Source organism: Budorcas taxicolor, chromosome 8 (genome assembly GCF_023091745.1).
Source record: "Budorcas taxicolor isolate Tak-1 chromosome 8, Takin1.1, whole genome shotgun sequence".
NCBI classification, from domain to species: domain Eukaryota; kingdom Metazoa; phylum Chordata; class Mammalia; order Artiodactyla; family Bovidae; genus Budorcas; species Budorcas taxicolor.
Genome location: NC_068917.1, coordinates 97,715,132 through 97,728,733, shown reverse-complemented (window position 1 = coordinate 97,728,733; position 13,602 = coordinate 97,715,132). Strand labels below are relative to the sequence as shown.

Genomic DNA, 13,602 nt, shown 5'->3' with positions numbered 1-13,602 from the left:
ACGATTTTTGGCTAACTAAGGGTCACTACACAGTAGAGAGGGAACTCTGTGTTCTGTAGCATGAAATTCATAACAAACAAGTCTTTCCTCATCCCCTAGCAGCAACTCTGATTCATTTGGCTCAATCAACTGAGAACAAGATAAACTACATGCCAGATACTGTGCTAGGGACTGTTCGTGCAGAGAAAACATGTGAGGAGGGAAACTATGACTGATTTGCCTTAAAGAAACCTCATATCTGAACTAGATGATTTACCAAAACAGTGAATAGCCAGAAAGAGACCTGATTGAGCATTATCCTAGTATGTTTGCATACACTATTGGTGACTGTTTTGAATATTTGCTTTTCTATTATTAGGTTATAATGTAAAAATGAATGACTTTTCTATTTATTTATTTATTTTTTATGTTATAGGCTTGCTAAAAATGTTAACATAATCTCAGTAAAAAAAAAAAAAATCAGCCATCTTTTTAAGACAAGGAACATACTAATGCCTCCCTAAAATCCTATTTTTTTAATGGAGTAAATTGAACCTTATGAGTGGTTTTTCCTTTTTGCCACTCAATTTGCAGACATCCAAAGGATCAGAGTGTGATAAAGGACTGGAGTGTTTGTTATATACTGTGATAAAGTGTATTAGGATTTGATGGTAAGATTAACATAATAACATTTGGCAGAACACTGTGTGTGATGTGATTAAACTTTTCAGCTGTATATACTTGTCCATGGAAAAGACGATGACTGGTTCAAAGATGTAAAAAGACTCTAACAAAAGGAAGAACCATGATAGAGAGGCATAAAGGAAACTAATAATAGTAGAAACCATTATTGTGGTAATTTATAATATATACTATCTCATTTAATCTTATCAACAAATATATGGTACAGGTGCTATCTTTATCTTCATGCTGTAGCTGGGGAAGATGATCAGAAATATGCCCTGGTTATTAAGAGGCAGAGATACCATTTAAACCAAGCCTACCTCCAAGGCCTGTGTTCCTAACAATATTATGTAATATGTTTGGTAGAATATCATGTAGCATGGAGGCAGCTTATGGAACAAGGGTTTTTGCAGAGATAATTTTTATAAGTGTAGGCCTGGAGAATCCCAGGGATGGGGGAGGCTCTTGTCTATGGGGTCGCACAGAGTTGGACACGACTGAAGCAATTTAGCAGCAGCATCAGCAGCAGCAGCAGCAGCAAGTGTAACCTCCATTATTCAGTGAACTTCACATGTATCTAATGTCCTTTGGTGTCTCAAGTAGTTTACACAGTAACCCAGAAAATCTGAAAAATTCTAACAAAATGCAAATTTTATAAAAAGCTACAAAATGTAAAGAGCTGGGGATAGGAGATGAGTTTAGAAAGGAGAAATGAAGTTGAGTTTGGAGTGATTCTGAGGTGGCTAATTATGTCCGGAAACTGGGAAGATAGACCTGAGATTCAGAGCAAGAACCTTTTAAAGATAGGCGGACAAAGAATTATGAAGAGGGACGGCCCTTTGGACTTGTGGATGAAAGAAGAATAATAGTTAACATTTATTGAGCTGTAATTTTGTTCCAGAAATTTTACTAGCTCCTAAAGGTAGTAATACATTTAATGGAAAGGAAATGACTGGGGTAGAAGTATAGATTCTAAACCAGATCAGAGGATAGCTTGCAGTTTGATGGAGGGACAGGAGATCCGTATGGGCCTGAAAATCCTAATGATACTTCTGAAAGTATCTTGAATATTAAATTATGACTGTATTTAAAGGACTTGTTAGCATGTGTTACTCGCTCAGTCGTGCCCGGCTCTTTGCGACCCATGGACTGCAGCTCAACAGGCTCCTCTGTCCATGAGATTTTCGGCAAGGATACTGGAGTGGGTTGCCATTTCCCTCTCCAGGGGATCTTCCCAACCCAGGGATCAAATCCGGATCTCCTGCACTGCAGGCAGATTCTTTACCGACTGAGCTACAAGGGAAGCAAAGGACTTGTTAGTCTGTAGCAATTCCCATTTAAGATGTGATACCGAATAAGAACAATTTTTAACTGTATGTAGTTGTGTCCCATGGCAGTGGATGGTTTGATGTGGTGTGCCATCAGAAAAGTGAAAGGAGAAAGGTTATACATCTCAAAGACAAGAACTCTTTTAGCTTAAATGTAATTTATTTTATGGTAGGCACAAGATTCAAAATTTTTAAAAGGTACTGAATAACATACAGTAAACAGCCTCCCTTCCATTTCTGTTAATGAACTATTCATTACCTTTCCTAGAGATAGTAAGTTATTCCTGTTTATTTTTCTATAGGTATTCTACCTAGGAGCAAAAAAATGTTGGGGTGTGTGTGTGTGTGTGCGTGTTTGTGTGTGTGTTTACAGACACATATAGTGACTCAGATGGTAAAGAGTCTGCCTGCAGTGCAGGAGACCTGGGTTCAGTCCCTGGGTCAAGAAGATTCCCTGGAGAAGGGAATGGCAACGCACTCCAGTATTCTTGTCAAGAAAATCCCTTGGACAGAAGAGTCTGGCAGGCCCCAATCTATGGGGTCACAAAGAGTCAGACATGACTGAGCTACTAACACCTACACACACGTGTGCATGTGTGTTTGCGTGTGTACACACACATATATGTAAAATATTTATACACAAAGGTTACTGTGCTTATATACTGTTCTGAACATTTGTATTGGTGTCTAGTTATTAAACCATGTCCTACTCTTCGGCAACTCCATGGACCATAGCCCACCAGGCACCTCTGTCCTTGGGATTTCCCAGGCAAGAATACTGGAGTGGGTTGCCATTTCCTTCTCCAGGGGTTCTTGTCAACTACCACTGAGCCGCCAGGGAAGTCAGTTCTGAATATTGCCTTTCCACTTCATAGTTCTTGACGATCTTTCCATATCAATGCACAGAAAGTCTCTTAATCTTTTGGACAGCAGACTGGTATTTCATTATTTCTATGTCTCCTTCTCATAGAAATTTCAATTGCTTCCACATCTGCTATTATAAATGGTACTTTAATGAATCAGTTTTTAAATCAACTACTTTACACATGCACAGGTATAATTGTGTGGTAATTACCTAGCGGTAAATTCTGTAGTCAAAGGTTATATGCATGCCTTTATGATTCTGTTTAACACTGCCAATTTGTCCTCCACAGAGGATGCACCAATTTGTGTTCACTGAGAATGCATAAGAATGACTGCTTCCTTACGTTTAGAAGGCAAGGTCATTAGAAATGAAACCGTGGCTCATCCCTGTAAGACATCAGTGCAGTGCTACCTAGAGGATAAGTCACAGTGAGTGATATTAGGAAATTTCTCTGAGCAGAAGTTCCTTAGTAATTTGGTCACTAAGTTTCTTTCACATTTCTTTCAATATATATATGTATGTGTGTATATATTATATGTATATAAACATATAAATTACCAAATAGAGTACATGTCAATTAGCAATAATAGCCTCAATTCATGTATCCATTTGTGTGTTTCTAGCTAATATATATTTTGATCTTCAAATTAATCTAAATTTTATTCTATTAATTTATCTTGATAGCATCTTGGAATTGTGGAGTAGGGATAGAAATGGAGGAATAAAACTATTATAGTTCTATCTTCATTTTGTGTTTGAGGGATAATTTAGGAGATTAGGAGCATTCTAGTTGAAAAAGTTCATTTGGATTTATCTGTAAACTGGTGCAGAAATACCTGAAGGAACTTTTTGGCCAACACAATAGTTATTTTTTACAAACAAATGTTTGGTCTGTCAGATTGTGAAAGTAGAGAAAGAAGGTAACACACCACTCACGGAACGGAAAAAATGAACAAAGTGTTCAAGTTAAGGCAAACAACTGGTGAATAACAATTTAATCAGCCAGCAGAAATAAGAAAGTGGAAAATATAAGTAATGCAAAATAAGTATGTAATAAAAATAAAATATATGAAAGGAAAGAAATGAAGTACATTTATAATTGTATTCTAAAGTGTTCGATACAGGATACTGTATGCTTGGGGCTGGTGCACGGGGATGATCCAGAGAGATGATATGGGGAGGGAGGTGGGAGGGGGGGGTTCAGAATTGGGAACTTATGTACACCCGTGGTGGATTCATGTCAATGTATGACAAAACCAATACAGTATTGTAAAGTAAAATAAAGTAAAAATAAAAATTAAAAAAAATAAAAAAAACATAATATCCCTAAAATAAATGGTAAATTGCTATTCATTGCCATAAATTAAAGACAACCCTAAAAAATTAAAAATATAATACTAGAAATAATCACAGCAAAAATATTATCAAATTTTATCTACACAATATTATAGTAGGTATTATAATACATCTAATTAAAGACTCTAAAGTCTGAGGTCTGTACTCATTTTGTGTATGTGTGTTTTCAAAGGGAGATTAACAAGTATTAGATGTTAAAGAAATTCAGGCTTCAAGTGAAAAATTTTTCCTGACAAAATCAGGAAGATTGAAAAAAATAGATAAAAAGGGACTAAGTTTCTCAAAAAAATAAAATAAATAAAGTGAATGGAGTGAATATGCTCATAAAAAAGCAATGACTGTAAAAAGAATTAACAACTTACACCCACATATTTGTTACACATACTTAGTGATAAGGTATTTTTATACAATTATTATTATTATATTTTATTATAATAAAAAATTTGACCTGTAAGTCTAAAGTTATATATTTTTGGCAGCAAGTTACTTGATCCGTGTTGAAAATGTCAACAAAAAATAGGAATTCTCTTTGGGGGAGATATTATGATTTGTATATAGGCACACAATATATGTATACACTAAATCAGGGCATTTATTGAATGCCCTATTCAAATCTTTGAGATAATTTTCTGTTATCTATATTTAATCAATTCTATATAAATATTTGTAGTCAAATTTTACTTGTGTATCTAGGATTATTTTTATATGCTTAGTTTCTGTGTTGTTTAGTGTACACCTGTTTATGGCTGATAACCTTCTTCATAAATTGTGAATGTTATAATTAATTGACCTATTTTTATCACATTTTATCCTTGGGTCAGGAAGATCCCCTGGAGAAGGAAATGGCAACCCATTCCAGGATTCATGCCTAGAAAATCCCATGGACAGAGGAGCCTGGTGTTCTACAGTCATAGGGTCGCAAAGGACTGGACACGACTGAGTACACACAACAAAGAGAGCTAAAGTTGGGCTTCCCAGGTGGCACCGGCGGTAAAGATCCTGCCTGCCGAACACAGGAGATGTAAGAGATGTGGGTTCAATCCCTGGGCCAGAAACGTCCCTGGAGAAGGGAAATAGCGACCCACTCCAGTATTCCTGCTTGGATATCAATATCATAAAAGTAGAATTTAAATTTAAAATACAAAATGTGATAGAAATTAATTGTAACATTCACAATGTATGAAGTTTATCAGCCATAAACAGGTATACACTAAACAACACAGAAACTAAGCATATAAAAATAATTCTAGATATACAAGTAAAACTTTATTCAGTTCAGTTCAGTAACTCAGTTATGTCTGACTCTTTGCTACCCAATGGACTGCAGCATGCCAGGATTCCCTGTCCATCACCAACTCCTAGAGCTTGCTCAAACTCATGTCCATCAAGTCAGTGAAATCATCCAACCATCATTATGTAGAGTTAATTAAATATAGATAACAGAAAATAATCTCAAGGATTTGAATAGGGTATTTAATAAACCTGATTATGTGTTTACATGTATTGTTGTGTGTGTATATACATATATATAAATAATATATCTCCCCCAAAGAGAATTCATATTTTTTGTTGACATTTACAACATGAATCAAGTAAATGGAACCCCAAAATATATACCTTTAGAATTACAGATCACATTTTTTATCATAATAAAATGAATTAGTTATAATAAAATGGAATAAAAGTATCTGATCACTAGGTATGCATATCTAGATAATACTTGGATTAATGACAGAAGGAGAAAAAAATTATCTGGAAACCAGTAACAAGAACATTTCATATAGAAATCTAAGTCTATAGTAAAACAAAGTGTTTTAAATGACTCAGAGCTAGAAAGAGGATAAAGGTAAAATATTAAGAAATAGTTTCTCTTATTTTATGAGATTATAAAATACCAAATAAGCCTAAAGAAATTTACAAACACAAGAACCTACATTAATGAAACAAAGTGGAAAGGACAAATCTCTCCAAAAGCATTAAGAATTTTTTTGGAGAAAAGTTGTAATAGGAGAAAACCTCTTGTGAAACTCATGAAAAGAGAAATCAATTAAGAATAGCAGTGAAAAAGTAGATAGAACTACTCATAAGGGGAGACTACAGAATTATGAAGAATTATACACTAATAGATATATTTTTGTCACCGAAATGAATAATTTCCTTCAAAATATAAAGAATTAAAGTGCTCTCAAATCACCATATTGAACTCTTCTTTCTGACTAATCCCCTATTTTGGTCTGATATTTCTTTTGAAATATTAGTATTATCTACTAGATTATAAAATATTCTAGACCGTGAGTCAAGTTCTCTGCAAAATGAGCAATTAAGTTTGAACTCCACAGCCATATGGCTTGGATTCAAGTTCTGGCTCAACCACTATTTAGCTATGACCTTGACCCTGACCTTAAGCAAATTACTTATTTTCTTCCTTTTTTATAATGAAAATGACAATGCTAATAATAGCAATAATTGCCTAATAGGGTTCTTCTCAGACTAAATTAGGTAATGTACAAATAAAATAATTAGTAGTCATTTGGTCCTTGACTGTATTCATTTATTCAACAAATATTTCTGAACCTCATATCTCTGTCTGTTATATTGTAGATACTGGTATGGTAGAAGTAAACAAGAAAAAGTCCCTGCCTTAATAAATTTTTCATGCTAATGGACAAGTCAGATAACAAGCATAGCAGTATAACATGGAAAAGTGACAAGATCATTAATCTATTGTGTTGGGGGTTGTTGTTGTTTAGTCACTAAGTTATGTCCAACTCTTTGTGACCCCATGGACTGTAGCCCACCAGGCTCTTCTGTCAATGAGATTTTACAGGTGAGAACATTGGAGTGAGTTGCCCTTTCCTTCTCCAATGATGGTTTTTAGCCAATAAAAATAGTTTACTTTTCAGTTAAACCTAATGCGATACTCGCATTTATTTTAAACCTTAGTTAACTTGTGGTGACAAATATGATCAAAAGCTCAGGCTTCAGCAAGGAAGACTTGGGTCTGAATCTTACCTCTGCTCTAAATTTACATTTAATTAAGTTTACTTAATATTTTTGGTTTGATTTATCTATTGTAGAATGTGGATGGTGATACCTCTCTCCCAGAACCTTGATGAGATTCAATAAATTGCATGGCATATTGCTTGTAGCTTGAAAATATGTTCATTTCTCTTCTCTTCCTCCTCTCTATTCTATTTGGTCCACTTTATTTCTTTTCTTCTTTCTTTGGTCTATTCCTTTTTATATTTTCTTTTCTTCCTATGAGTATGTGGTACTTCTACATTGGTGCATAGTTGAATATAATCATAGTAGAATACATATTTTATCTTAACATATTCTAATATGTTACAGGTGAAAAAGAAACCATACAATGGAATGGGAAAACCAAACCATTCTGGTGGAATTTTTTCTGAAGGGGCTTTCTGGTTATCCAAGGCTTGAATTACTCTTTTCTGTGCTTGTCTTAATAATGTATGTGGTCATCCTTCTGGGAAATGGTACCCTTATTCTCATCAGCATCTTAGACTCCCATCTTCACACCCCTATGTACTTCTTCCTGGGGAACCTCTCCTTCCTGGACATCTGCTATACCACTGTCTCCATTCCCCCCATGCTGGTGAGCTTCCTCTCAGAAAAAAAGACCATCTCCTTCTCTGGCTGTGCTGTGCAAATGTTCCTTGGCTTGGCCATGGGGACAACAGAGTGTGTGCTCCTGGGCATGATGGCCTTTGACCGGTATGTGGCTATTTGCAACCCTCTAAGATATTCTGTCATCATGAGCAAGGGTTCCTATGTGCCCATGGCAGCTGGCTCCTGGATCATAGGAGTTGTCAACTCTACAGTACAAACTGGGTGTGTAGTGCAATTGCCCTTCTGCAGGAATAATGTCATCAATCATTTCACCTGTGAAATTCTGGCTGTCATGAAATTGGCCTGTGCTGATATCTCAGGTAACGAGTTCATCATGCTTGTGGCCACAACCTTATTCATAATGACACCATTATCGTTAATCATCATCTCTTACACACTAATTATTATCAGCATCCTCAGAATTCGCTCTTCTGAGGGGAGAAGCAAAGTCTTCTCTACTTGCTCAGCCCACTTGACTGTGGTGATAATATTCTATGGAACCATTCTCTTCATGTACATGAAGCCCAAGTCTACAGAGACACTTAATTCAGATGACATGGATGCTACTGACAAACTTGTATCTGTGTTCTATGGAGTGATGACTCCTATGATTAATCCTTTAATCTATAGTCTCAGGAACAAGGATGTGAAGGAAGCAATAAAACATTTACTGAGAAGAAAAATTTTTAATAAGTAAATGGAAAAGGGACAGGTAACTTTTATAATCACAATGTAGAAATCAATGAATCAATTTTGTTGGTTAGTCGCTGAGTATTCTCCAACTTTTTTGCAACCCAGTGGACTGTAGCCCACCAGACTCCTCTGTCTATGGGATTTCCTAGGCAATAATATGAATGGATTGCCGTTTTCTTCTCCAGGGGATCTTCCTGATCCAGGGATCAAACTCTCATCTCCTGCATTGGCAGACGGATTCTTTACCACTGAGCCACCTGGGAAGCCCCTCATATGCAACTAGGAGGCATTAAATTATTCTTTTCTACTTTCAACATATCTGCTTTGGCAGTTTTTTTTTTTTAATATATATACCTTCTGATACATGGGATCTAACTGTTTTGGTCTTACAACCAAATACTTGATATTTAAAGCTGTAAATATAAATAACTTCTGAGTCAAATTACCCACTGATAAAAATAGAGCTATATCTTTTTCTCTGTTCCATTGCCTCTCTATCCATGAAGTATTTAATGTGTTGCCAATCCAAGAGGAATCTGTTATTAAGAAATGTAATCTATCTTTTAGATGGTTTTTACATTTGATTTTTATCTGGGGTTTATATTTCTTTCCTCTGTTTGTAACCTTCAATCTTTAAAAAAATAACCTTTGTCATTTTATTTCTTCTTTTTATTTATAATATTTATTTATATGAAACGAATTGCCAGTCCACGTTCGATGCATGATACTGGATGCTTGGGGGTGGTGCTTTGAGACGACCCAGAGGGATGGTATGGGGAGGGAGGAAGGAAGGTGGTTCAGGATGGGGAACACGTGTATACCTGTGGCGGATTCATGTTGATGTATGGCAAAAACAATACAATATTGTAAGTTAAGTAACCTCCAATTAAAATAAATAAATTTATATTAATATATATATTTATTTATTTGGCTCTGTTGGATCTTAGTTGCAGCATGTGGGATATTGCAGCACATGAACCTTCTAGTTATGGCATGTGGACTCCAGAGCTCACGGTCTCAATAGTTGTAGCACTCAGGCTTACTGGGCTTGGTTGTCCCAGGTATATGGGATTTTAGTTCCCCAACCAGAGACTGAACCCATGTCCCTTTCACTGCAAGTCAGATTCCCAACCATTGGACCATAAAGGAAGTCCCTATTTCTTCTTGATCTGAGTTGCACACTTCAGAGTTTCATCTTAGACTTTAATGTTTATTTTAATATTACATCTCTTTTCTCTGTAACTGCTATCATATTAGCCTCTGAATTTTAAATTTTATTTAGTTTTGATTATGTTTATTTTAGAATTAAAAAAAACTTTGAGGTAGTAAGTTACTTGGTTTTATTTCTCTTTGATTGCTTTAGCTTTCTAATGCTAACAAAAATCCCATAATACTTAATTGTTCATTTTTATTTAGATTTTAAAATATTGTTGTTTTTCTATCTTATCCTTTAATTTTTTTTAAATCTTGTATTTATTTTCACTATAAGGAAGACATACATTTCTCCTCTTACGTTTCACAAATGAGGCAGTGAGGAACGTTATACAGATTATCATAACACAAAGAGAGAAATTGAGTCTGTTCTCTTGAGTCCTTTCTATTTCTATCTCTATCTCCTTGAAACGTTGTTTTAATCTATTAGTAATTTTTGATAATGTTCTCTAAGAAATTTGAGATAACCATCAGTTAATTATTCCCAGGTCCTACATATAACTTAAAAAAAGAAAAAAAAAAAAGACCTAACTGACTCCTCTTGGAATGGTATGCTTTCTGAAACTGTACAGGGAATAAAATGAGTTCTTGAGAGTTTCTTTTCTGAAAAGTATATCAGTTCAGTTCAGTTCAGTTCAGTCACTCAGTCATGTCCAACTCTTTGCGACCCCATGAATCGCAGCACACCAGGCCTCCCTGTCCATCACCATCTCCCGGAGTGCACTCAGACTCATGTTCATCGAGTCCGTGATGCCATCCAGCCATCTTATCCTCTGTAATCCCCTTCTCCTTCTGCCCCTAATCCTTCCCAGCATCAGAGTCTTTTCCAATGAGTCAACTCTTCGCATGAGGTGGCCAAAGTACTGGAGTTTCAGCTTTAGCATCATTCCCTCCAAAGAAATCCCAGGGCTGATCTCCTTCAGAATGGACTGGTTGGATCTCCTTGCAGTCCAAGGGACTCTCAAGAGTCTTCTCCAACACCACAGTTCAAAAGCATCAATTCTTCGGCACTCAGCCTTCTTCACAGTCCTACTCTCACATCCATACATGACCACAGGAAAAACCATAGCCTTGACTAGACGGACCTAAGTTGGCAAAGTAATGTCTCTGCTTTTGAATATACTATCTAGGTTGGTCATAACTTTTCTTCCAAGGAGTAAGCGTCTTTTAATTTCATGGCTGCAGTCACCATCTGCAGTGATTTTGGAGCCCCCAAAAATAAAGTCTGACACTGTTTCTATTTTTTCCCCATCTATTTCCCATGAAGTGATGGGACCAGATGCCATGATCTTTGTTTTCTGAATGTTGAGCTTTAAGCCAACTTTTTTACTGTCTTCTTTCACTTTCATCAAGAGGCTTTTTAGTTCCTCTTCACTTTCTGCCATAAGGGTGGTGTCATCTGCATATCTGAGGTTATTGATATTTCTCCTGGCAATCTTGATTCCAGCTTGTGTTTCTTCCAGTCCAATGTTTCTCATGATGTACTCTGCATATAAGTTAAATAAGCAGGGTGACAATATACAGCCTTGACGTACTCCTTTTCTTATTTGGAACCAGTCTGTTGTTCCATGTCCAGTTCTAACTGTTGCTTCCTGACCTGCATACAGATTTCTCAAGAGGCAGGTTAGGTGGTCTGGTATTCCCATCTCTTTCAGAATTTTCCACAGTTTATTGTGATCCACATAGTCAAAGGCTTTGGCATAGTCAATAAAGCAGAAATCGATGTTTTTCTGGAAGTCTCTTGCTTTTTCCATGATCCAGCAGATGTTGGCAATTTGATCTCTGGTTCCTTTGCCTTTTCTAAAACCAGCTTGAACATTAGGGAGTTCACAGTTCAGGTATTGCTGAAGCCTGGTTTGGAGAATTTTGAGCCTTACTTTACTAGCATGTGAGATGAGTGCAATTGTGTGATAGTTTGAGCATTCTTTTGCATTAATTTTTTGTGCTATTCTTTTACATTTCCTTCTTTTATCATGATGGTCAATGAGAAGCTGCCCCAAAAGATTTTTTCTTGAAAAGTGAGATCACAGTTTTTTCACTGGTTTTCAGGTTTTTTCAATAGTTGGATTCAATGTTGGTCATTATGCACCCTCTAGAAAGTGGAAACACGATATGGAAAGATTGGTCTTTCTTTGGGAACAGAGACTAGCAATTCGAATTTCATTTGACTTTATTAGGACAGAAAAATGTGCCGTTCCAAGGGAGATAGAATACAGAAGTGTGAGGGAATAGTTGTTTTTAGAAACTTCTGTTTGTGGCTAAGTATTTCTTATTCCTGATCACTATTTAGGCTTCATTGCTAGTCATTTGTGCCTGTTTTTCAGTGTCATCAATGTTGATGTGGTTCTTTTTCCAGTTTGTTTTATGCCATGTGTGGATTATTTCCCCTTTGTTCCCTGAGCTATAGCTGGCTCTGGAGTTCTTTTTGTTAACTGAAAATTTGAGGAAGAGTTGACTCATTGGAAAAGACTCTGATGCTGGGAGGGATTGGGGGCAGGAGGAGAAGGGGACGACAGAGGATGAGATGGCTGGATGGCATCACCAACTCGATGGACGTGAGTTTGAGTGAACTCTGGGAGTTGGTGATGGACAGGGAAGCCTGGCGTGCTGCAATTCATGGGGTCGCAAAGAGTCGGACACAACTGAGCGACTGAGCTGAACTGATTAAGGAAATAATGATGCAGAAAAGGAAACAAGAAATCCTTAATTAGATATCTCTTTCCTCCTAACCTCCACCATAAGGAAGATTCTTTATCATCTAACTCTCTTATCCCTGGTCTCCTATTATCTTAATAGGGTTCACTGTGCCTTAGTTCCAAGGGTGTATGATATTGTCAGAGATTGATTGTTTTCCTAGCTTGACTCCATGGACTTAGGTCTGGTCCTTGAAAGATATCAGGTGTAAACCAAAGTAGTTTCCATCATCTATGGGACAAACAGTACTGTTTTGGGGTGCTGGTAGCAAAATATGATGCCAATATTTTGTGTGTGAAGCATCCTGTGGTCTTGAAACGTGATGACCCTAAGGGAAACATCCTTGGAATGGTGACCATATCTTTCGATTTGCTCAGAACTTGTCTAATTAATACCAGCTGCTACAGTGTAATTAGTAATTACTCATTTCATGTCAAAAGTGTCCTAGTTTGGATCATCTAATTTATGGGCACACTAAACTGTAGAGCCTATTTGAGACAATGTAAGAATCAAATTCCAGGGGAGTGATAGGAATAGCAGATCATAACAGTGTGATAGCAGTATCCTGAGGGGGAGGAGGTGGACATCTATTCAGCACATGTGAGATACTCCCAGGGACTCTTCAAGTTAATTGGGAAGGTCGTGCATCAAATTTGGAGATAGTCTACTAGGAAAACATGCTACAAATTAGATTTTGAGTTGTCACTGAAAATTATGTAATGCCTATCCATAATAATAACTTTGTATGGATCTATGAACATTTAGGCAGCAATTCACTAGAACAGTCATTATTTCTGGCAGCTCCTCTTTAGGACACTAATACAGTATCATCTGTTTATTTAAAAAGTGTTATTTTCTTCATTATAGAGGGACTGATAACCAACTCATCTAAAATGATAAGTAAGCATTAAATAACAAGTAAAAAATATGAGTGCAAAACAAAGAAACTTTGTTTTCCCACTGAAAATGTTAGTTTTTCATCAGAAAATCACTTTAAAAAATAATTAAAATGTTTAAAAATACAATTTAAAAGGTTATATAATATTTAGTTATTACTAAATATTGGCTATATTTTCTATGTTGTAAATACATATTTCTAGCCTATGTTATACTCAGTAGTTTCTATCTCCCACTTGCCTGCCCATATATCCTGCCCCACTC

General features: G+C 36.2%; 1 protein-coding gene across 1 annotated transcript; it reads left to right on the top strand.

The window, feature by feature from the left end:
- The first annotated feature begins 7,582 nt into the window (after positions 1–7,582).
- Positions 7,583–8,539, top strand: LOC128052715 (olfactory receptor 13C2). Its single transcript, XM_052645279.1, has one exon. It carries the CDS (start codon positions 7,583–7,585, stop codon positions 8,537–8,539), a length of 957 nt encoding a protein of 318 aa, XP_052501239.1.
- The last annotated feature ends 5,063 nt before the right edge of the window (positions 8,540–13,602 follow it).

Bases quoted from the DNA above. Each gene is read 5' to 3' on its own strand.
- LOC128052715 (XM_052645279.1), top strand. From the start codon at position 7,583: ATGGAATGGGAAAACCAAACCATTCTGGTGGAATTTTTTCTGAAGGGG.